Source organism: Notolepis coatsorum (assembly GCF_963971535.1).
Source record: "Notolepis coatsorum genome assembly, chromosome: 9".
In the NCBI taxonomy this organism is placed as follows: Eukaryota; Metazoa; Chordata; class Actinopteri; order Aulopiformes; family Paralepididae; genus Notolepis; species Notolepis coatsorum.
In genome coordinates, this window is record NC_140173.1 from 135,063,178 (window position 1) to 135,089,769 (window position 26,592).

Genomic DNA, 26,592 nt, shown 5'->3' on the forward strand with positions numbered 1-26,592 from the left:
ATGCTGACCTGGCCTGCTTCGGTGTTCAGTGGCCTGACTGCGGGCACAAACAAATACTAATTTTTAAATAAAAAAAGCATTTTCCAGTCCGTCAGGGCAGCCAGGCCATGCCAGTCTGCCAGGCCACCGGGAAAACTCCCGGTGCTCCCGATGGCCAGTCCGCTAGTGTGATCATATATAGATATAGATGTATTTATTGCTCCATCTCCGCCCACTAGAAACATGGGAACTCTCTAACCCCAGTCCCCAACCCCCCCCCCCCCCCCCCCCCCCCCCCCCCCAATTTCTCTGAGTGGTTGTCTCGTAGTGCTGACCAAGGTGGTGGATGTCTCTGGGTCTTGGCCAAGATTGCAGTGACTGTTCTATGTGCACCACAGAGGCCATGGATCAGCTTCTTACCATCTTCTGTCCGTGGTCTGTCAACGTGGTTTAGGCGTGGAGTTCATTGCTGGTACTTAAGTACTTCTATTCTAATCACATAATATGCTTACTACATATGTCTACAAATGATGTGTCATACTTTGAAATCTGAGAATGTTTTGAATATCATATATTCATTTAAATCTTGTAAAGCAGTCTGTTGTCTACACTCAAGGGGAGAAAATGCCTCTCAAAGATTTTCACACTTCAGCTAGTTTGGGGGGGGGGGGCGTGGACAACTACCCTCACCTGAATGCGTCCATCGTTAACGACTCTCCCTGTGTGAATGCCTTTACCTGGCTCAGTGAATCTGAATCCCAGCACGCAGCTCTATTCAGATGCAAAAACAAACCCAGCCCCCACCTCTCCTCTGTGGAGAGGACAAACTGTTTCAAAACTTACAATTAGAGTTATTATATCTGTTCGCTGTTATACTAAATATGTTCTTCAACTCTCGAACTGTAGTTATATATAAAAAATTTAAAAAAACAAAAAAATAAATACAAAATGTATTGTGTCTCTCTGTCATTTCACCCTGGCGACTTGTAGGCGTCATCACCAGACTGGGTCACGTATATGCTTACCAATTGTATCTATTGCTATGTCCGCCTATCACAATCATGCAAACTGTCTAATGCCTGTCACGTCTCCCTGTCTGTGTTGGACGTCCTGTGATGATGACCGGGAGGATGCGACCCTCTCTGCACCGCCCCTTTGCCTCAAATAGATCCGCCATCAGCTCTATTTTTTATCTTTCAAAATGTTCATTTGCTATTGCATGCACTTATCTGTGTTTCATTACACATATGAGTGCATGCTTACCAACTGTTTCGCCTGTTTTATAGCAACACTACTATCACCGACATCTAAGAAGGGAGATCCCCCTTGAATGGCCCTTCTAAGGTTTCTCTCCTCCACACTGCCTGTGGTGCATTTTTTCCGATTGCTAGGTTTTAGTGATTTTTTCCTTACCTTTGCGTGGGGTATGTCTGGGAGTGTTGCATTGATTTAGCATTTATTTTAAATTTTTTGGACGTTATGGCGTTTTTGTTTTGTTCTTGATTTATTGTGATGTTTCTTCTTGACTCGTTTAAAGAAGACGTGTCCGGCCCATGGGGACATTAACGCGTGTTGTCGGGCCTTACAAATAAATTTGATTTGATTTGATTTATACTGGTTATAGGTATACATGATCATATATAGATATGGTGGTCTGTGTGACTGTGCTTGGTGGTTATAGGTATGAATGATCATATGGATTGATCGTTTTCAAACATTACCGACGTAACCAAACCTTTTACAGCCACAATAGACAGCACAATAAAAACACCTGCTGCCTCATGGTAATCCTTGTATCAAGACACATCTCCATTCCTATTTTATTTAATCTTTTTTGGTAGTGAAAATGGCTACCCATTTGTTTACGTTTGGATCAACAAATTGGACCTTTATGTCAACGTTTTTCCCGTGTACATAGCCCGAATGAGGATGATCCAGGGACTTGGACTGACCTTTCTGATGCCCTCGGAGGGACTGGAGACGGAGTTGTCCTGGCCGCTGTTCTTGTTGATGGTCCTCCAGAGCTCAGCAAAGGTGCTGTCCTGCTCCAGAGGGTTGGTGCCTTTGGCCCGGAAGTACTCGTACACAGCCGAGTCCCGCACCGTCCCATACACCAGGTCCACCTGCTTGGACAAGTCCTGGAAGGACCTGGAGGCAGGGTCACAGTAGCAGAGTGGGGCGAATTAGTTGAACAACCTTGAAGTGGATGTTATTTGTGAGCACATACCTTTTTTTTATTTATTTCCAGTCAAGTAGAAAGCTAACATGATGAGGGCCATAATAGAACAGATAGGGAGGCAATGGAAAAGGTTCAAGCCCACTTTAGTGCTGTACATGCTAATGATTTCCACACAAAAAATATGTATATATGATCAATTACTAGTAGTTTCATAGAATTTGGAGTGTAGGCAGTGGTGTTTTGACATACTGATAATACTCCCCATGTTTACAAGAGCCCAGAAGATACACGTTGTGAACTCAGTCGGTATCGATTATGGACGTGATAAGATCTTACCCCGGGGATGTTCTAATAGTGTTCACAAGCCCTGATAAAATGTTCAGCCTGTTCAACCACTCACAGCTTAGGAGCCAATTACAACAACAGGTGGTGAGTAAATGGCTCCAGTTGAGGGCTGAGAGTGCAATGTTTGTAGGTGTGATATGGCCACTGCAGCCATCTGGCATGCCCTGACCATGCGCAGATAATAAGCATTCTTATACAATAATGTTTACACAAAAATCACAACATGATTATAATTGGGGTTTGCCTGGAATATAATACGAACAGCGATCTACTAAAACAATTAGCTACACGTTTGACTGTTGCTAGATTGGGATGCTCGCCATGTCAGCCTGCATGTGCTCATATTTCTCGAGTAAATTGACACACCAAAGACAGCGTGTTATGCAGCAGATTGGTTTCAATCCAATTACCTAAAGGTGAGAATACATGAATAGCTCATCTCAGGATAATGACAGTAGACTAAATCAGGCAATTAGCAGCCTGCCTGGTGTGCTGGTAGAAAATACAAGAAAAAAAACGACAGAAAAAGGCGTTTCACAGCCTGTTCATTCTGTTCTGTTCAACAGCAGTTGCATTGCAATGCACTCCATTGCATTAAATGTGTTGCTTAGATAAAATGTGTTTCCCAACAGAGCTTTACTTTTATGAGAGTGGGGACGGTTGCCTCTGTGCAGCTGGAGCTATATATTTACCATGAACCACTATGGGATGAGATCAAATCAAATCAAATTTATTTATAAGGCCCGACAACACACGTCAATGTCCCCATGGGCCGTACACGTCCTCCCCAAACAAGTCAAGAAGAAACATCACATCAAATCAAGAACAAAACAAGAACACCACAAGGTCCAATTTTTTTTTTAAATAAATGCAAAATAAATAAAAGCAACACTCCCAGACATACCCAACGTGAAGGTAAGGAAAAGGAAAAACTCACTAAAACCTAGCAATAGGAGGGGGTTACCAGACATGGGAGCAAATACATCCTAACTAAACTAGACAGATTAATCTAAGGGTCAGACCCCGATCAGGTGAGATCAGGGTAGGTTGAAGGAGAGAGAGAAAAGATGGGTCTTAAGCAGGGATTTAAAAGCTTCGACAGAGCAGGCGCCCCTGATGACGGCAAGTAATTTGTTCCACAGGTAGGGAGCGCGGTAGACAAAGGCTCTGTGGCCGGGGATTTCTTTTTAACCCGTGGGGGTCGATAGGAGCCCCGCATTTTGTGAGCGCAGAGCAAGAGCGGGCGAGTATCGAGAGATGAGATCGGATAGATAGAGCGGTGCAAGCCCATTTAAAATTTTGTAGGTGAGGAGTAGCACTTTAAAGTCAGATCGGGCTTGAATATAGGAAGCCAGTGTAGGGCGGACAAAACTGGCGTGATGTGATACAAATTTAGGTAGATGAACTACCTAAAGTGGATAGTGGGACAAAGAGGTGGTTTTTACTTCCTCCACTCCTTTGTGCACAGATCCCATTTAGAAAAGCATAGACATCATTAAAATACCAAGAGCAGCTGGGAATGTCGGCTTATTGTAGAAAGCTTGACACCTCATCGTCTTAGCATTCGCTACGGGCGATAACTAGAGTCATAACTGGGTTGATAATAGGTAACAGGGATGATATTATTATAACAGGCCACGGGATGTATGTTTTGTCTGGAGCCCGTTCATCACATTCACAAGCCCCTCATGTGATTTGGTTCTGGGACCTGGTCTGACGTGGAGCCAGTGGCGCAAAGCCTGAGCACCTCATGTGCCCATTTCAGATTGGGAACCAAAAAAAAACCCACTTTGCTATATATATTGCACCGATAGCATCTACTTCCTGGTTAAAAAGGTACCCTAAATAGTAACTTATCTGTAATTGAATCTTACAAGCACACTTGTGCCCTGAGCAAAGAACATGCCCGGGCCTCCTCTCTCATAGGCCATACCATTATGCAGTATATATAACTACTAGTATTCTAAGAGAGACCACATCACCCCTGTCCTTGCCTCCCTTCATTGGCTCCCAGTACGCTACAGGATAGATTTTAAGGTTCTCCTATTTGTTTTTAAAGCCCTTAATGGTCACACACCCTCCTACATCTCAGACCTCCTATCCCCTATTCCAACACCAGGTCCCTCAGGTCAGCCGATCAGAGGCTCCTGACAGTCCGGAGGTCTAACCTCAAGCTCAGGGGGGGCCGTGCCTTTGCTATCGCAGCCCCTGAACTGTGGAACAGCATCCCCACCTCCATTAGGCTCGCCCCCTCGATAGATGCCTTCAAATCGAGGCTCAAAACCCACTTCTACCTACTAGCCTTTCCCGTTCACTGACTCATGCCCTGTTTTTCTATGTGTTTGCCTGTGTGCCCTCCCATAAAACGGAGTGTGATTGTTGTCTATATGTATCTTGTGTATTTACCCTCTGTACAGCACTTTGGTTGACACGCGTCATGTGAAATGTGCTTTATAAATAAATTTGATTGATTGATTGATTTAAGGAAGCCTTCTGTGAAGTGAAGTGTCTCTCCTTGCCGACAGGTGATTATTGGGATACCATTACTAAAAACATTGCCTAATAATCTATTATTGTTGCATGCAAACTGTGTGGAAGTGTGTCGATGATGCTGTAAGTGAGCTGTGAGCCTCTATACTCTATTATTTCCACTGTATTTGTTTTGTGGATCACACTGCAGAACTGTTTCGAAAGGGGCCCTTTTTGTGATGATTGTGTATTGTGGACATGGCCTTGCTGCCATGGTAAATGGTAAATGGCTGCTTTTCTATATAGCGCTTTTATCCAAAGTGCTTTACAATTTGTTACTCACATTTACACATTCACTCACACATTCACACACCGACGGCAGAGGCAACCATGCAAGGAGCCAACCTGCTCATCGGGAGTAATTAGGGGTTAAGTGTCTTGCTCAAGGACACATCGACAAGCTGCCCAGGAGGAGCGGGAATCGAACCGGGAACCTCCGGATAGCCAGACGACTGCTCTACCTCCCGAGCCACTGTGTTTATTCATCTTATTTGTTCTTAGTATAACTGAGGTCAATAATACAGTATAAGTATTCATTTAAACTTCTGCCACCTTAATCCCACCCCCTTAGATCAAACATCTGGTCCCCCCCCCCCCCATATCATCAATCTATGAGAAGCGGTGCTCACAGAGAGCACGGCACATCATCAAAGACGCTTCTCACCCCAACCCATGGACTGTTCACCCGGCTGCGGGGTACTCGCTCTGGGGCACGCTACCGCAGCCTCCCAGGCAGAACCAACAGGACCAGAAATAGTTTCTTTCTGAATCAAAACTCTACTTAGCCCACTGCACCTCACTGTATACCTGTGTATTATATAGCCATAGCTTATCTAGACTTTATTTTAATGATTATTTTAATTATTATTTTGTATTCTCACCATTGCACATTGTGCTAACCAGTGCACTTCACTGTACAGTTTTATTTATATGTGTCTTATATTGCAACTGACTGTTGATTGTCACATCTTGGTTGGACGTACACAATCTCGTTGCACTGTTTTGTACTGTGTAATGACAATAAAGTGAATCTAATCTAATCTAATCTTCCCTATTTACCAGCATGGAGTCCTTAGATTTAAATAGCATAGTGCCTGGAAAACTGTCTGTGTATCTCCATTACATAAAGGTGGAGCAGTGACCTAAATAATTATCGACCAATCTCCAAACTCATGTCTAGCTAAAATCATGGAATCATTGGTAAATAACCAACTCAAAGCATTTCTCTCAAACATTAAGTCCACACCAATCTGGTTTTAGAGCAAAATGTATAGCATGATCTCAGCCACTGCTTTGGTGGTGAATGATATAGTATCCGCCGTAGACAAAAGAAAACATTGTGCTGCCCTATTTGTATATCTTTCAAAAGCATTAAATGCACATTTGTATACAGTTGACCATTATTCTCTTTTATAAATACTATGCAGTGGTGGTTTTGATGCAAATGGCATGGATAAATCCTGGGTCCTGTCTTATTTACCATTTATATTAATCATATTGTCTCATCTTTGAGTGGCTGTCAAGCTAATCTTTATGCGGATGACGTCTATTGTATTACTGATTATGTACTACTACTACTAGCCTTTGAGAATCTGCAACTCTCAAAAATATGTGCTTATTAATGTACTTAATGCTAATAAAATCAAATGATTGATGTTCTCTTGAGCCAGAGATATTGTTTAAAATAACTTGCATATATCCACTGTGAGTGGGTCTGACATCAAGAAAGTTATAGAATAAATATCTAGGCAAATATAGCAAATAAATACACACACACATACATTTGCATACACATTTAAGCTTTTTAGCTTAGGCATTTCAAGCCATGCATTTTAATCTTTGAACTAGTTGGAACATTGCCCATCTACGCCCCTCACTATCCTTCTCTGCTGCCGAAACACTGACCCACGCACTTCCCGAGTGGACTACTTATGCAAAATAATTATGTATGGCAGATCCACCAAAATCCTCAATAAACTACAATACGTCCAAAACTCTGCTGCTCAAATGCTCACCTCCACCCACCGCTCCGACCACATCACCCCCATCCTCCACGATCTCCACTGGCTCCCCATCATATACAGGATTCAGTTTGAAATTCGACTTATCACCTACAAAGCCCTCAACAACCTGGCCCCCTCCTACCTCTCTGACCTCCTCCCCCACCACACGCCCACCCGCTGCCTCAGGTCCGCAGATGCTAACCTCCTCCAACCCATCAGGACTAAGCTCCAGACCTGCAGCTGCCCCCACCCTCTGTTTTATAATGTGTCTTTCTTTGAGCATTAGAAACAGCGCTATATAAATCTGATGTATTATTATTATTATTATTATTATTATTATTATTATTATTATTATTATTATTATTATTATTATTATTATTATTATTATTATTATTATTATTATTATTATTATTGGAGATGGGCGTGGCGTGGAGAAAGAATATATTTGCAGGGCCTTGGTTAAAAACAAAAGTGCGAACCACTGAGTTAGAGGATATTGTTATTGTTTATTTTTGTCATAAATTCAGGTCTTGTATTATAGTTTGGGGTCTCTCATTCTAATGTCAATCATTTATGCAGATGTATTCTCCAACACTCATTTATGATGAATGATGAATGAATTATGAATAGTTTATTTTCGGTCTTTGTTTACAGATCAATCAAAAACACACTTGTGTGGACTTTCAAAAAAATAAAAATAATAATAATAAATAATCATTTAAAGTAAGCTCATACAAAATCCAAACTCAATGACCGAAATAGTATTGATAGAATAGAATAGTATTGGATACCATTTAAATATTTACCAATACATTAGTATCCATGGGTCAGTTTACATCCATAATGACCAACCATTTCACCCCAGTTTGCAGTTGCTTTTAATTGTTTTATTGATTGAACCATATTGAATGAATTAAAATGTTTGTACATATTATGTGCTTTATTATTTTCTCAACATCATTGCAAATGAGAGCTCGCTCTCAACGGTCTGTTCCAGATAAGGATTGAATGAATGAATGAATATTTATTTAGTTTCAGTTGATACCGTTTCAGTTGTTCCATTGTTTGAAGTGCAAATTCATACCAGGGATGAATGTTTATGTTTATTAGGATTCCCATTAGTCATCATCAACGTGTTGACTATTCTTCCTGGGGTCCTCACAGATATACACATACAAATATGAAACATTCAGTGTAAATCAGTCATATATCACATACATAATCAATATAAAATAAAACCAAAGGTCATAGGTGAATCCATTTCACCATACCTTTAAAAAAAAACACAAAGTAAACAGAAGAAGTTTGGATAACATGGCTGCAGCTACACTCATGCATGACATTGAATTCCTTCCGGATTATGGCTCCTTTAAGTTTCTTTTTGAAACTGTCCTTGTTTTCCGTCCGTATGATCCTATTCCAATATGTTATGGCTCTATACATTGTAGTTTTCTTTAGAGCATTGGTTCTGGGCAGAGGTAGGGTAAAGCGACTGGTATTATGGTCATGTATATCATTGGTGGATAAAAGCATAGAATACAATTGAGTGGGTTTACCTAATTGAGTGGGCTGGTGTTTCTTTTGAATAACTCTCTCTCTCTCTCTCTCTCTCTATCCTTTCACTTCCACAGCCTCCAGCTGTTACATTACCTTTTTTTAAGTCAGGATCAATACAGATACACACACACTGGACCATTGACTACGGTCGTCTGACCAAGATTTAAAGAGGCACAGCACACCTTACTCACTCACGCACATGCATGTTGCCAGCCACACACACACATACAGATTAGTTAGGGACGCCCCCTAGCAGTCAAAGGGTTGCTTGTTTGATTCCCAGTATTGACCGTGGCCAATACTGCCAGCGTGCCCCTGACCAAGGGCACCTACTGTAAAAGCCCATGTGTACTGACCTGCTCCAAGGACGGGTGCTGAAAACATTAGCCAACGACATTAACAATCAGGTCATATTAAAGGTCACGTGAGGGCATGCCTGTCCTAAAGTATCAATAACAAGTATCATGTGATTGTGAAAAGTGTCATGTGATGTTGTTGACAGCAAGTTGAATTCTGTGTCGAACTGATAAAAGATTTGACCGTAGATAGGCCTCTGGATAAGGGGCAGAGCACAAGATGGGATTCTGGTATTCATCAAAGCTAATGGTCTGATTGGCTAAAGGTAATTTACATCACAAATCAGATGTCCAATAACCCATAAATGACACAAGGGTCATGGATTCGTCAAATCACCTTGCATGATAAAGACCCTCCTTCTTTATCTCTTATAAAAGCTGATGTTGTTGTTAAACTATTTAGTCTCTCCTCCAGAAGTTGATGGAATGCTGGGGGTAGTTGAGCTAGAAACAGATAAACTCAGTTATCTCTGTTGGACGTAGCTGCATTTGGCAGAGGTAATGATGCTTTGTCCCTGATTAGCAGAGACCCAGAGAGACACAACAGTAGTTACAGCAGTGGCTTGCAATATGTCACTACGGTTGTATTGTGTACAAATAACCCATACCCATGCAGCTGGTTCAGTAAAGGGCCTGCAGGGCCAAATGTCAGTGTCGGACTCTAATTAAAGGCAGAGCACTGTTATGGGTTCATCGCGACACTAACAAGTTCAATGGAGAGAGTAGATGAGAGGGGATGTGGTAGCAGGAGCAAGGTTACTCTACTGTATGTGTGTGCGGGTGTGCATGCATACTTCTGGTTCTTTATGGAAACAATGTTTACCCTGCATGTGTAATTGTATGCTAAATTAGTTGGACTCATTCCCTTTCTTTCTTTCACCTTCTCTCACACACACGCACGCACACACACACACACACACACACACACACACACACACACACACACACACACACACACACACACACACACACACACACACACACACACACACACACACACACACACACACACACACACACACACACACACACACACCACACACACACACACACACACACACACACACACTTAATTAGTGTATGTGATTAAAGGACTTTTCCATTGCTGTGAGTTGCGGGGAAAAACAACATTAGTTCCACCTCACCTCCATGTCTTGCAGCCCTGCCGTTAAGACATATTTACACAGAGAATAAACAAAGAGGGGGAAACGTCGTTTAGCCTACAGTCCACTCGGTTTACAGGGAATTAATGAAATACAGACGGAATTAGCATTTAGAATCCTGTCTCTGTCTCTCTCAAACACAATCATACGCACAATAATTCTGGTGAGTACATGCATTTGTTTTTTAATCGTTTGAGAACCACTGAGTTAGAGGATATTGTTATTGTCAAAATTCAGGTCTTGTATTATAGTTCACGGTCTCTATGGCTCTAATCTCAATAATGTATGCACATGTATGTGGGTATTATACACATTTAAGGAAGAAGAGAGAATCTGTACACTGCTCCAACACTTATATTGGATACTGTTTCAAGCCTAATTGCTATTCATGCTACTCATTGGGTTTGAAAACATCATCCAGTAAACAAGTGTTGGAGCAGTAGAGTGTGTGGGATGTTGATGCTTCTTGATTTGTGGTTTTTACAGGCCAGCATCTACAGATGTACAGTACCGTATATTCCTCTATGCCCACCACTGACATTATGCACATTATATATATATATATATAGTATATGCAAGCTCACTGGCTCACAAGCACAGACAAACACAGACACATACAGTACATTTACACAGGGCTCAACTGTGTAACATTACAAGTACCATAACCCCTCCTCTGCATATAGGTCAGTGGCTGCATTGAGCAAGAAAATCGACTTAACTGCCCGGACCTGTTGCTTGGACCTAACATCATTTCATCATCGTTATGCGGTTGTGTCAACAAAGCATGTGTGCAGAGACTGTTAACCATTTCATTGGTCTAGGAGTCGGAATGTAACCTGTTTTCTTATTGGTCTGTTGCGGGGGGGCATTTACCTGTGGTGGCCATTTTATATGGGTATTTAAGCTCCATTGTTTTTTTTTGTCATGTAACCCTGATGAAGGCATGTTGCCGAAATGCCTTGGTTTTAATGGTTTGAATGAAGAGTCCAGCTGAATTTGTCTCCCTTACTTTTGTTGGACCACAGCAGCAAATGCTCAGAAGTTTGGCCAAGCCTCACAAAAATGTATGGAATACAGGCAAAAGGCAACATTTACATTTTACAATACCTGTAGCACAGTGGCGGCCCGTACTATCTACTGTTGGGTGGTCGCAGGGGGTTCACGTTAGGTCGAATTGAAAATGTAACGTTAATAAATGCTCTGGAGCAATCTCTCTCTCTGTCTCTCGGATCAATCCAATAAAATAATTAACACATATGTATATGTTGTCATTTTAAACAACTCACCATTCATTCATTCATCCATTAATTATGCATCAGCAGCAGCGAAATTAATGTTATAGTTCACAACACAGCAGCGCGTTTTGAAGCGCTATTATCATCTCAGCAAGCACCGTCAATACTTTCCGTAGCCGCATTTCTCGGAGACACAGGAACACAGCATCGCTGTGTTGAGAGAGCGAGAGCGAGAGAGAGAGAGAGAGACTCACTGTTTAGTTGAAACGTCCAGGGCAGGAGGGCTTGATAAAGTGTATAATCCACTGTCCCACAGTCCCAGACTGTTGATGTATATCCAGACCACTGTCCAGACTGCATCCGCCATATAGCTTCTTGTTAGCCAAGTGTTAGCACCACACAACACAAGTACTGTGATGATTTCTTTGCCCATTTCCGCGTCGAACAGACTGCAAACTACCTGGCGTTCTATTGCCATGCTCTAAGACAAACTCTAACCTTAACCAACTTTGAAAGAGTGCCTAAGCTTAACCGTCGAAAGAACTTGCCGTCACGCTCTAAGACAAATAGCTGCATCACAACAACACAAGTTACACAACAGCTACAACAGAAACTGGCGTTGGCCAATCAGAGAGCATCTCCGAGAAATGCGGCTACGGAAATTATAAACGCTGCTGCTTAGACCGCTTCAAAACGCGCCCGTGTTCCATCATAATACATCATATTTCAACGCACAGCGCGTTACGCACTGATTGGCTGCAACGGATACAGCGATGAAACAGTGCACGGTGTGCACGCGCACTCAGAGCGATATTGCGTCTAGCCCGAGAGAAATACGGCGAGGAGAATGCGGCTACGGTAACGGAACGTATTCTCTATCAGACAGTGAGTCACTTCCTGTTCAGGAAAACGATTATTTGATATTTGATATATTAACGTTATATTGTGCATTGGAAACACAAACATACTTAAAATGAGTAAATATTATTCATTTTAAACATGTTTATATTATGTATAGGGCTATAAAACTAAAAACTAAAAAAAAAGATTTCTTGTTCTACTCTCTTTTAACCAGGGTTAACCAGGGGGGGCGGTGCCCCTAGTGGCCAGCCGCCACTGCTGTAGCAAGAGTATTTTGTGCATGGAAACACCTCCAATATGACAAAGCATTTTGCTTCAACTCTCCGGGAATCGCTTTCTATGTGTCGCGGCCTCCCAGTCATATAGTTAGTGGTAGCAAAGTTAGCGGCGAGAGGTCTGACCATGTGAGCCACTGAAATGTAACAATACTGCTGACATGGATCTTTTAAATGAGAGGTACCCGTAAATGAATGCTAATGCAAGGTCACAGAGCACCCTACCTTGCACGGGGCATCCCCAGAGACCCCCTTAAAGAAAACTCCTTTCACTTTAGCTCTGATGGGGAAAATGAGCATGGAAAGAGTGGATGGATGTCACTGAGCAGTGATTTAAGGTGAACGGCTTGGCAACAGTTTCCTTCCTTAGGTAATTGCTAAGCAAAATGCATCATCATCCAAAGCGATATTAATGATTTCAATAAGCCTCCTTTGATATATTCCTGTCATAATGCATCAGAAGCTATGGAAAGTTTGAGAGAAAAAGATACCTTGTCTTTTCCTGTCATGTCATGGTCCAACAGAGACCGGAACAGAGATTAAATAAGCAGAACCGGAACCGGGATCAATAAAATACACTCAACTCAATACCCAACCCTCCTAAAGAACTGCATTGAACATTTTTCACTGTGCTCCTATATTCCTTTGTGTGCTTCTACATCTTTTAATTCAGGAGCACATGTGCTCCTTGGGGGGGGGGGGGGAGTAAGCGGCAAGCCCTGATACATACAGGTACACATGCACACACACAGTCCCTTTGCAGACGATCTGGGTGCTACTTAACATTCCCTGCCTCTCCTCACTTGTCCACATGTGGCTATTTGCTCAACACTAGACAGACCCAACACAATCAAACAGCGCTCCGCCTGCCCTTCAGGGAGAGATAGAGAGCACCAAATTGGATTTACTGACAAATAACATTTGGACTGAGGAGAGCCTACTTGTTAGGCAGCAGGTCAGGAATGACCACAAACCCCACGGCTAGGGACCACGTGTTTGTGTGGGAGGAAAATCCATCTAGAATGGACACCTGGCTGAGCAGAGAGCGGAAGAGCTGCATCTTGGGACCACAATACTTATCTGTATTATTATAAATAAGATAAGGGTCCACAAACTGTATATATTCACCTATACTGTGCAGAATACTTATGCAAGAGCTCTCTAATTTGCAGAGTGAAAAATGGGCCATGATAGAGGCACACATTAAAGGATAACACGTTCCCCATGGAAGCTTCAAGATGACCGGCCGTATGTTGCAAGGTTTTCTTTCATCAGGAAATGTCATACATTGCACAGAGAGGCACATAGTAGCGTAGTCACTCAGTATTCATAGTAGTCACTTAGGGTGTCAAGGCAAATCCATATTGTACCAATACTTTGTAGCATTGTTCACGTGCTGCATTGAAATGGATGGTTGGCTCTTGTCACTCCAGTTTTCCTTAGTTTCCACTAGTGCGGTGCCGGTTCAAAACCGGCCCAATCGGCCCAAAAAGGTTGATTGATTGGCCCCCGATATTGCTGCTTGCTGCTTTCTTGACAACCACTCATCCAATCACACTCGACACTGCACTTACTCTGGTCCTCGGCAATTACACTCGCCAAGTGTGAAGTTGATCGGATAAGCGGTTCTCAAGAAAATCGAAGGACAGACATACAGACAGAGATCCATTCCATTTTAGTTTGAATTTGATGTTCAAAGCTTTGTTTCATTCATTAATTTCATAAATTTGTATTACTTTTACATCCATGCAGTTGTTTTGTTTTGTTTCAGGTAGGTGCTCTTTGGATTAAATCCGGGGTAGGATTCGTTTATAAAAGAAAGGTTGAGATCCAAGGCAGCTCTACACATTTTTAAAAAGCCTTTATTTGTTGGCTTACATTATTTAGAAAAATATTAAAAAAACCGACATGTTTCGGCCTACATGGCCTTCTTCAGGTTGTTGTAGCTGTGACAAGACAATACTGTGACTAAATAAAGAAAAAAGGAAAAAACAAAACTCAGGGAGTGACTAATTACAATGGGGGACAGCTGGTCCCAAATGAATGAAGGCAAAGCAACATTCTCAACTTGAGTTGAAGGAATATACAATAATACTAAATAGAAATAAACAAATTTGTATATTATATATGTATATATACACACACACTCAAAATATTATAACAACATAAGGAAATGAGTTAAAACAAACATAGAATAGATCAATAATAATATAAAAAAGTATCAAAAATTATGAAAAACAACAATGTAAGAGCATTGAGTAATGCAAGACAAAAAATACTACTATATAATGTAATCTACTTAGCCTATAGAAGTGACAACATCTATAGAGTCATTTAAACCTGCAAAGAGGTGGCCTGTAGTCTATCAAAATACAATAAATAACAATGTATAAATACAATAAATAAATAAAGTGTTCTACTGGCCTATAAAAATGATACCATGTCTATGGAATCATTTAAACCTGGGAGTGAGGTGGCCTGTAGTCTATCGATCCAGCAACTTTCTTTCTGGTTTAGAATTCTTTGTCTATTTCCTCCTCTAGACGTGAGTGGAACACTGTCAATTCTGATAGCTGTAAATAAAACAGAGGTACTATGGTGAACTTCATGAATATGTTTAGCCATTGCATAATCCATGTTGTTAGTTTTGATAGCATATTTATGATCTGCCAGTCGATCAAGTAGGCGGCGTTTCGTACGACCAACATAAAAAGAGTCACATTTGGAACAAGACAGTATATAAATAACATGTGTCGTTTGACAATTAATAAAGCTGTTAGAAGTATATGTCTGTTTTGTAACTGGGTGGGTAAAACCTTTTGATCTTACCACCACATCGCATTGTTTGCAGTGACCACATCTATACGTTCCTATAGGAGGCTTTGGTAACCATGTAGATTTAACATCTGCCGGTAGATGGCTTCGTACTAATTTATCTCCGAGATTGGGAGCTCTCATAAATGTACAGAGGGGCGGGTCAGGGAATATGTTAGACAGGGCCTCATCACATTGGATCAAGCTCCAATTCTTTTTAATTATATTGCGAACAGCAAGGGCCTTAGTACTATAAGTGGTAGAGAAAAACACCCTATCGGTTTTCTCTTTTAGTGTCTTTCTTTTTTTTGGGTAATGTTTATTGAATCAGTGCTTGATCAACTCTTGTGAATGATGTGTCCTTACTTGATCCTTTGTAAGTCTGGCAAGATTGATCCAGACCAACTCTTTCCCCCAGGCAATAACGCTCATGAACAAATAACGACCTGCTGCCTGTCTGCCCAATACTCACACACAAACACACGCACACACACACACGCACACACACACACACACACACACACACACACACACACACACACACACACACACACACACACACACACACACACACACACACACACACACACACACACACACACACACACACACACACACACACACACACACACACACACACACACACACACACACACACACACACACACACACACACACACACACACACACACACACAACTACGCACACACTATCATCACAAACAAACATGACAGCAATCAAACATAACAATCTTTACCGCCCCCCAGGCCCTTACACCCTCTTCCTAGATGAGTTTTCCACTTCCATCTCTGAGCTTGTTACGCGCTCAGATAACATTCATTCCAACAAAACTCTAGATCCCCTAAATAAGGCTTTTACCGACATCATCGACTCTGTCGGTCTCATTCAAATCGTTGACCAACCCACTCACAGTGGTGGGAACACCCTTGACCTAGTCCTAGTCCGCGGTCTCACTGTGTAAAATGTGACCGTTTCCCCCTATGTTCCTGCTCTCTCAGACCACTACCTCATCAAATTTCAAATTGATCTGACGGTTTCTCGCCCAGACAGTGTAGAATCCTACATGAGCCGTCGTATTAACGCCTCAACTGTCCCAACTCTAGTTAACTGCCTACCAGACACCCTCTCTCCCTTCCTCTCTTACTCTGGCCCCCTTGATCTCTTTACAGACAAGCTTAACGCCGCCCTTCGTAGCACGCTCGACATTGTTGCTCCCCTTAAGCCTAAAATTAAACGTGCTCCGCAAAAACAAACTCCCTGCTTTACGGAGGAAACGCTCTATTTTAAAAAGGCTTGTCGCAAACTTGAACATAAATGACGTTCGACCAAACTCGAAGTATTCCGCCTTGCCTGGAATGAAAGTTTACGTAACTACAAAAAGGCACTCTCACTTGCCAAAACCTCATATTTTTCCAGGCTCATAAATGAAAACAAAAACAACTCAAAGTTTCTGTTTGACACAGTTGCAAAACTTACTCAGAAACAACCAAGTGCCCTAAACCATGTGTTCTCGGCTAACGAATTCATTAAATTCTTTACCAAGAAAATGTACCTCATTAGAGATGAAATTGTTGACTTACTCAACAATCAGAGTCCCTCCCAACCTCTGATGGGCCTTCCCCCTGATTTTTAATCCAGCCATTCGCTATGCTGCCTTGAAAACGTCTCACTTAGTGCCCTCTCTAAATTGGTTGGCGCGGCTAAACCCTCAACCTGTCTGTTTGACCCTCTTCCAGCAACTCTCATCAAAAAACTCTTCCCAACTCTAGGCCCTGCCCTACTCAATATCTTCAACACCTCCCTGTCTACTGGCGTGGTGCCCCTGGCCTTTAAATCAGCCGTCATTAAACCACTACTTAAAAAACCGAACCTCGACCCTCTAATCTTGAAAAATTACAGACCCATCTCCAATCTTCCGTTCCTATCCAAAGTGTTAGAACGGATAGTCGCAACGCAACTTACCGACCACTTATCAAACAATAATCTTAATAAATCTTTTCAATCTGGCTTTAGAGCCTTACACTCCACCGAAACGGCGGTTACCAAAGTCACAAATGACTTACTGCTCTCTCTTGACTCAAACCTCACTTCTGTGCTCTTATTGCTTGATCTCATTGCAGCCTTTGACACTATCGATCACTCGATTCTTCTAGGTCGGCTTGAGAATCATGTTGGCATTCGGGGTCACGCACTAGCTTGGTTTAAATCTTATTTAACTGATAGAACACACTGCGTGGTCTATAATGATTTAACATCTGAGACCCTCCCAGTGCAATGTGGTGTCCCACAAGGCTCTGTCCTGGGCCCTTTCCTATTTTCGATTTACATGCTACCCCTCGGCAATATCATACGCAAATTTGGCATAAACTTTCACTTTTACGCTGATGACACCCAATTATATTTACCTATTAAGCCAAATAATTCCTCCCAATTACAAAACCTTGAGGCCTGCTTGCTTGCCGTCAAAAAGTGGATGTCACAAAACGTTCTACTCCTTAATGCAGATAAAACTGAGATGTTAATTGTTGGCCCCCCAAGCCTTTTTCAGGACATCTCCCTCAACTTTGATACTTGTCATGTATCCCAGAGCTCCACCATAAAAAACCTCTGAGTAATTTTTTATTCCTCCCTCTCATTTAATGCACATATAAAAAATGTCACCAAAATTGCCTTCTTCCATCTTCGTAATATCGCAAAAATTCGCCCCATTTGAACTCTGGCTGATGCTGAAACCCTGATTCATGCTTTTGTCTCATCACGTCTGGACTACTGTAATGCACTTTTTTCAGGCCTACCTAATTCAAGCATCAAAAATCTTCAACTCGTGCAAAATGCGGCTGCACGGATACTAACTAGAACTAGAACATTTGATCACATCACACCAGTTCTGTCCACCCTACACTGGCTTCCTATTCAAGCCCGATCTGACTTTAAAGTGCTACTCCTCACCTACAAAATGTTAAATGGGCTTGCACCGCTCTATCTTTCCGATCTCATCTCCTGATACTCGCCCGCTCATGCTCTGCGCTCACAAAATGCGGGGCTTCTATCGATTCCTAGGGTTAAAAAGAAATCCGCCGGCCACAGAGCCTTTGTCTACCGCGCTCCCTACCTGTGGAACAAATTACCTGCCGGCATCAGGGGCGCCTGCTCTGTCGAAGCTTTTAAATCCCTGCTTAAGACCCATCTTTTCTCTCTCTCCTTCAACCTACCCTGATCTCACCTGGTCGGGGACTGACCTTTAGATTAATCTGTCTAGTTTAGTTAGGATGTCTATTTTCTCCCATCTCTGCTTTTCCGCAGGACTACAAACATGGGAACTCTCTAACCTCTGCCCCCCCCCCCCCCCCTCCCCCCATCTCTCTGAGTGCCTGCTGTCCAAGGTGATGGATGTCTCGGGGTCTTGGCCAAGATTGCAGAGACTGCTCTACGTGCACCGCAGAGGCCACGGATCAGCTCCTTACAGTCTTCTGTCCGTGGTCTGTCAACGTGGTTTCATTGCTGGGTTAAGTACTAAAATCAAATCAAATCAAATCAAATTTATTTATAAGGCCCGACAACACACATTAATGTCCCCATGGGCCGTACAAGTCAAGAAGAAAACATAACAATAAGTGAAGAACAGAACAAGAACACCATAAGGTCCAACAAATTTAAAATAAATGCAAATAAATGAATGAATGCAAGCACTCCCAGACATACCCCACGCGAAGGTAAGGAAAAACTCACTAAAACCTAACAATAGGGAAAAATGCTCCACAGGCAGTGTGGAGGAGAGAAACCTTAGAAGGGCCATTCAAGGGGGGATCTCACTTCTTAGATGTCGGTGATAGTAGTTGTTGTGAAGGGCCAGATTAAACCGAATATATATATTTATTTATATATATATATTTAATTGTATTTGTATATTCTCTAATATTCCCTGATATCCCTTGTATATTCCTTGTACAATATGCATTGAATATCCATTCTAGCCTACTGAACATCCCATAATAGTCTCCATTCTACTATTGGTCGAGACCTTGGTGCCAGGCTGCCATACCCCCCAGACCCAGTTCAAACGTACCGCTCAACATGTACAAACAAGTCCTAGTTCCGCGTAGGAATCTGGCTACCGCACCACTAATGGTACTATTTGTTCATAGTGCGTATATATACTGCGCTACTAAAGTAGGACTTCCCTTTTAGTCCAGTTTCTTACCCTCCAATAGAGTGACAGACGTAAAGCCTCCCCGCGACGCCACGTGTGGGAGTAAGGCCAAGTTCGGCCTACCATCGGTATTGAGACATCGTGTATATTAATATTTGAATAGTCATATTTGGCACTATATCGTCGAGTTGGACGTAGTCTATTAAGCTAATAATAGTCTATTCATATGTAGTGCTTCGTGCGGTGAGAATACTATCGTAGTCAGTACCCCCATCGTTTCGGGTAGAACTGGCTGCTTATCCAGGGTGGCCGACCCCATGTGAGGCTGCACCCGAGGAGCCCCAGAGCCGACGAGCGAGTGGACCTGCATACCGGATTATTCTACCGACGACAGCCCGCCTTCCCAGGCACGGATTATGCTTTGTATACAGTGATTATTCTATGGATAAAGACCAACACTGCCGTGTGTTGGAAACCCCCCCCCCCCGGAGAGGACGACAGGTGAGGAGACGCTCTACACGACGAGGTCGCTTCACGTCTCTCCATCGTGGACCGGAGGAAGCCGGCCCACAGAGAGTCCAACTGCTTTCATCTGTGGATCGAGGATCGCTGAGGCACCGAGCCGCACAACCGTGGGTTCTCCCAGGATACCCTCGGCCAGACGGATACAGCCAGACTCTACCCCCCCCCCCCTTCTCCAGTTGTCTTACAAGCCACCGGAATCCCCCCCCTAGTGTATCCAGTTCTATAATCATTAAAGTATCATTGCTATTATTCCTTAAATATTCCAGGTTGTATATTTACCGCCTGCGCCACCAGAGATTGGACGTTCTCTATTGATATACCAACGAATACTCATTTGCCATAAAAGTGCATCCTATTTCAAATCATAAATGTAATTAAGTGATTGCTCTACATACCTTTTGCTATGTATTAATTATTATTAAACGCAGACTTTCGACTTGGTACATTTGTGTTGGATCGTTTCATCTACGTGGGAGTGTTTACCATAATTATTTATGCCTAGTACTGGGTGGCCAGAGTCTAAAGTACAAGAGGTAGTGGTAGTAAGTATCATATCTAACAATACAGTCAGGGAATTGTACCCCTCAGTTACAGTAGTGTTGCATAGTAGTGTCACATATGCTTACCACTTGTATCTATTGCTATGTCCGCCCACTACAATCACGCAAGCTGTCTAACGCCTGTCCCGTCTCCCTGTGAGTTGCTGTCCCGGAGTGTTGACCGGAGTGTCGGACGTCCCGCGATGAAGACCGGGAGGATGCGACCCTCTCTGCATGCCCTCCTGTCTCCCTGTCTCCGGTGGTCTCATAGTGGTGACCGGAGTGCTGGACGTCCCGCGATGATGTCGGGGAGGTTGCGACCCTCTCTGCGCCGCCCCCCATCTCCCTGTCTCCGGCTGTCTCGGAGCGATGACCGGAATGTTGAACATCCCGTGATTAAGACGGGGAGGACGCGACCCTCTTTGCGTCGCCCCTGTGCCTCAAATAGATTCGCTATCAGCTCTATCTTTAATCTCTCAAAATGTTCAGTTGCTATCGCTATCAGCTCTATCTTTAATTTTTCAAAATGTTCAGTTGCTATTGCATGCACTCATCTGTGTTTCACTACACACGAGTGCATGCTTACCAACTGTTAGTCTGCAACACTACTAATCACCGACATCTAAGAAGGGAGATCCCCCCTTGAATGGCCATTTTAAGGTTTCTCTCCTCCACACTGCCTGTGGAGCATTTTTTCCCTATTGTTAGGTTTTAGTGAGTTTTTCCTTAGCTTCGCGTGGGGTATGTCTGTGAGTGCTTGCATTCTATTATTTATTTGCATTTATTTTAAATTTAAATTTTATAATTATTTACATGGCCAGGCTCCTCAGGATCTCTGTGACCTGGTGCGACTGTTACAGGCCTTTGGATTGTCAACTAGGAGTACCACTGGCAGGGAAGTATTGTACGGAAAATGTAAGGAAAAACTCACTAAAAACCTAGCAATAGGAAAAAAGCACCACAGGCAACGTGGAGGAGAGAAACCTTAGAAGGGCCGTTCAAGGGGGGATCCCCCTTCTTGGATGTCAATGTTTTCTCTTGTCTGTGAGTGTAACGGAGGTACCGCAGTCTATCCACAGTCACGAGGGACAGTAAGTGAAGTGGCTGTGGACGTTAAGCGGTACTGCAAGTAAACTCACTCCCCAGAGGCATCCAGACCCAATAGCAAGAAGTGAATTCACCTCTTGGTATAGTGGTCTGTGATGCCGCCCGCAGCGTGGGAGACCAGGGTTCAACTCCCACTCAGGGCGATCCCTTATCAGGGGTCGAATCGAAAAACACAATGCAGAGTAAGATCACACCGGCTACATGAACATGTTTTATATCTGTTATAAAGGCCCATCTGGATGGCCTTAGCAGTAGCTATAAATGCTGTGACTCGCTGTATTGGACCATTCTTTAATTATCTATGTATACCGTATCTATCCCTATCAAATAAACATGAAATTAATTAATGAGACTATTCTTACCACACAGCGTTGTCCATGCGTGACACAGTGAGGTAGGCAGCCAGGTTGGCAGTGTAGGAGGAACACACGATGAGTGTGAAGAGCCACCAGCTGCCCATGACGATCCTGAGAGCCACGGAGCCCAGGATGGAGTCACCACCTGTTGGTACACAACACCCACATGCAGGAAAGATTGGTACACGCATAGACACAGACACGCACATACAAGCACAGTCATTGTCATCATTGTTATCATGATTGATGACATCATCACTGTCACCCCAATATCATCATCATCATCATCATCATCATCATCATCATCATTGTACAGCCCCTGATTACATTCCACTTAGGGACCCAGGCTCATTCAAGTCTGAAATACCACTATGGTACTTTCATGAAGGGACCCACTATCCAATTTGGTTCCAAAACCCATTATTTAAGAATCTTAGAAAATACCATATTGATAAATATAAGATGGCCCTGATTATAAAACGACCCCCGCTTCTTTACTTATTTAGATTATTTATTCATATATTACTATTTTATTTATATTTCTAATTAAAACATAATGTATTATTATGATAATATGATTGAAATGATTGATATTATTTATAACGATATGGCAAAACCAAAGCAAACGAGATCACAGCTGGCTGCATCATGGATATGTGTCACATGAAGAGCGATCACAGCTGGCAGCATCATGGATATGTGTCACATGAAGAGAGATCACAGCTGGCTGCATCATGAGAGTGTGAGCAATACATAGATAGTTAATAATATTAATATATTATGTCATACAAGTGGGAAAGGGGCGACACCTTTCAATCTCTTGTCTGCAAATATCAGAGCCTCTTTTGAGGACAGACTCCTGGGACCTTCTGGATGGAAGCGCCTGCATGGACAGCTGCATGGTTTCATCCAGACTGTCCATGGATCCATATCTACTCATTAGTTAAACCACTGTTCTTTTTTTATCATAGTGTATTGTACCACTGTATATAATAATACTGTACGTTAGCCTACCTGTAGCATATTAAACTCTGTAGCTTTGTTATACACTCAATATACTCACATGTTATACTGTATATTGCAATGCATTTTACTCCTCCTTTGCACTCTGGTTAGACAGCAACATTTAGCTGTCCTCTGCACTTGTACTCTGGTAATGACAATACATTTAATCGAATCTAATCTATAGCCCAAAACTTTTTCATCCATATTGCCAAACTAATGCGTCTTCTGTCTTTCTCATCCTTATTTAACTTCCTTGGTTTCCAAAGTGATCTGCAACGTTGCCTCCATTTGTTCTGTCAGCTGGAGAGAGGGATCCGTTTGTCAGATTCGTTTTTCCACTCCACCTGGGCATTTTCTCAGTTTTTCTCTACAAATGAAAAAAAAAAAAAAAGAGCACTAGAAGTGCACGAGGAAAATGTCAGCGCAATTTCTTTAATTTTTAAGGGAAATGTCATAGAAATGTCATCTGTGAGATTCTGGAGCATGAAAAGCCATGAATACATTATCTGTCTCAGAGTGTCAAAATCAACACAGCTGGGCCCTGAGGAGGCCTTGGGGTATGACATGAAAGCTGTGTCTGTTGTGTAATGTGTAGAGCGCCGAAACATCAGTCATTTTTATTACATTATTTGACTTTAGCTCTGATAAGCCAAGGTTACTGTGCATGAATTGAGAGTGTGGTGTCCCACCACAGGGGTCTGGACGGCCGCTCGCTCTGCAGTCTCTGTCGGCTCTGTAATTGATTGACTAATGACTCTGATTGTAAGATTATTAAGAAAGAAGACACTTCTTTTGCCCATTCACCTGTCCGGGCTCAGATTAGGTCCCCGGGTAGAAAGGGAGACTTGAAATTGCCAATACATCTCTTTGACCTCCTTATGGGACAAAGAAAGGGCAATCACCAACCTAAATACTTGTCAGGGAAGAGAGTCAGTACTGCCCTACCAGTAAAGCCTGGACCAAGTGTTAGGATAGCATTAAGAACTCACTGGGGGCAATGTGTTATATATCATTAGGAAATCACTGAGGGCAATCATTAGGAAATCACTGAGGACAATGTGTTATATATCATTAGGAAATCACTGAGGGCAATGTGTTATTTATCATTAGGAAATCACTGAGGGCAATGTTATATATCATTAGGAAATCACTGAGGGCAATGTGTTATATATCATTAGGAAATCACTGAGGACAATGTGTTAGACCGGTTCCTGACAGGCAGCGAGCGAGCGAACTGGAGACGAAATCGCGCGCGACACTGTCCTGATATGACGTGGCGCTTGTCCGAGTGTGTCTGTGTGTGTGTATTTACCTGGAAGCACAGGGGCAAAGCAGCCTGCGATTCTCTACCAATAAAAAGTGTTTAGGGGCGGGACTCGGCCGCGTAATCGCTCAACTAGAGACACAGCGAGCGAATATTTGAGGGGGGAGCGACATCGCCGCTCAGTTCGCTGTCGCTCGCGGTAGGTCAGGATAGTCTGATTGAAACGAATAAATTTTTATCATTTTCGCAATCACGCTCGCTCGCGTCGCTCCCTGTCAGGAACCGGTGTTATATATCATTAGGAAATCACTGAGGGCAATGTGTTATATATCATTAGGAAATCACTGAGGACAAAGAAAGGGCAATCAACCGAAATACCGGTCAAAATGAAGAGAGTCAGTGCTGCCCTCCCAGTAGCCTGGATCGAGTGTTAGAAGAATAGCATTAAGTAAATGTGTTAGAATAGCATTAATAACTCACTGGGGGAAATGTGTTATATATCATTAGGAAATAACTCAGGGCAATGTGTTATATATATATATTTTTTTATCCACTTTTTCTCCCATTTTCTATATTTTCTCCCATCCCAATTTCGTATCATCCAATTCAACCCTCCCCTGTCACGAACGCTGTTTCTTGCCTCACACAAGCCGGCTGCAATGTGGACTAAGTCATACATAGCACAAGTCCCCTCCGGTACTTGAGGTAACAGCAGTCGCATCTTTTCACCTGCGCAGCTCGATCTCTCAGTGGCAAGGAGTAACGCGTGGGAGGCTCACGCTGCCCCCGACACTTCCTGATTCTACTGCGCAAGCGCACCAACCAACCTGTAGGAGTCGCTGTCCACAACGCCCGATCCCCACCCATCAGTTTCCCACCCCCTAATACGGCCAATGTGTATTAGTATGAACGACCAGCTAAACTGAAAGCAATGTGGAGCGCTGGGCTCGAACAGGCAAGCCCAGCGTCTCCGTCATTCGTGGCAAGCGCCTTGCCCACTACGCCACGTAGCCGCCCTGGCAATGTGTTATATATTATTATTAAATCACTGACGGTAATGTCTTATATAACATTAAGAAATCACTGAGGTTAATGTGTTAGAATAGCATTAAGAACTCACTGGGGGAAATGTGTTATATATCATTAGGAAGTAACTGAGGGCAATGTGTTATCATTAAGAAATCACTGAGGACAATGTGTTACATTATGAAATCAGTCACTGAGGGCAATGTGTTATACAGTATATCATTAATAAATCACTGAGGAGGGCAATGTGTTATACAGTATACCATTAATAAATGACTGAGGGCAATGTGTTATACAGTATATCATTAATAAATGACTGAGGGCAATGTGTTATACAGTATACTGTATCATTAATAAATCACTGAGGGCAATGTGTTATACAGTATATCATTAAGAAATCACTGAGAAGGGCAATGTGTTATACAGTATATCATTAATAAATCACTGAGGGCAATGTGTTATACAGTATATCATTAAGAAATCACTTAGGGCAATGTGTTATACAGTATATCATTAAGAAATCACTTAGGGCAATGTGTTATACAGTATATCATTAAGAAATCACTTAGGACAATGTGTTATACAGTATATCATTAAGAAATCACTGAGGGCCATGTGTTACAGTATATCATTAATAAATCACTGAGGGCAATGTGTTATACAGTATATCATTAAGAAATCACTGAGAGCAATGTGTTATACAGTATACAATTAAGAAATCACTTAGGATAATGTGTTATACAGTATATCATTAATAAATCACTGAGAGCAATGTGTTATACAGTATATAATTAAGAAATCACTTAGGGCAATGTATTATACAGTATATCATTAAGAAATCACTGAGGGAAATGTGTTATATAGTATATCATTAAGAAATCACTTAGGGCAATGTATTATATATCATTAAGAAATCACTTAGGAGGGCAATGTGTTATATATCATTAAGAAATCACTTAGGAGGGCAATGTGTTATATATCATTAAGAAATCACTTAGTAGGGCAATGTGTTTGCCATGCCAAGTCTATGCCCTCTGACAAGGCTGCATTCAAAATCTGCCAGTAAAATCCATATCAAGGGAGCTTACATCATCCCTACAAAACTGCCATGGTAAAGGTCATGCCCTCGTGTGGAACAACACGGGTCAAAGGAGGAACCCGAGCCAGAAAGGTCAAGTAAAAAAAGAGAGATGCAATATTTTGTGGGTGTTCCGCTCAAACAGGCTCATGGGCAGCATGCCAGACTGTGATAAATGCACCTACGACTTTAACAGTGGTTGCTGAGGTAGTCATTTATCCACAT

General features: G+C 42.4%; 1 protein-coding gene across 1 annotated transcript in view; it reads right to left on the reverse strand.

Moving 5' to 3' along the window:
- Window positions 1-26,592, reverse strand: part of LOC311233928 (glutamate receptor ionotropic, delta-1-like) — a gene marked incomplete at both ends in the record, with an annotated part of 834,874 nt that overhangs the window by 21,462 nt on the left and 786,820 nt on the right. The window contains 2 exons of the mRNA XM_084320981.1: window positions 1,932-2,127; window positions 22,001-22,139. Coding sequence (XP_084177107.1) covers window positions 1,932-2,127; window positions 22,001-22,139 — 335 coding nt within the window. The remainder of the gene's footprint in view (window positions 1-1,931; window positions 2,128-22,000; window positions 22,140-26,592) is intronic.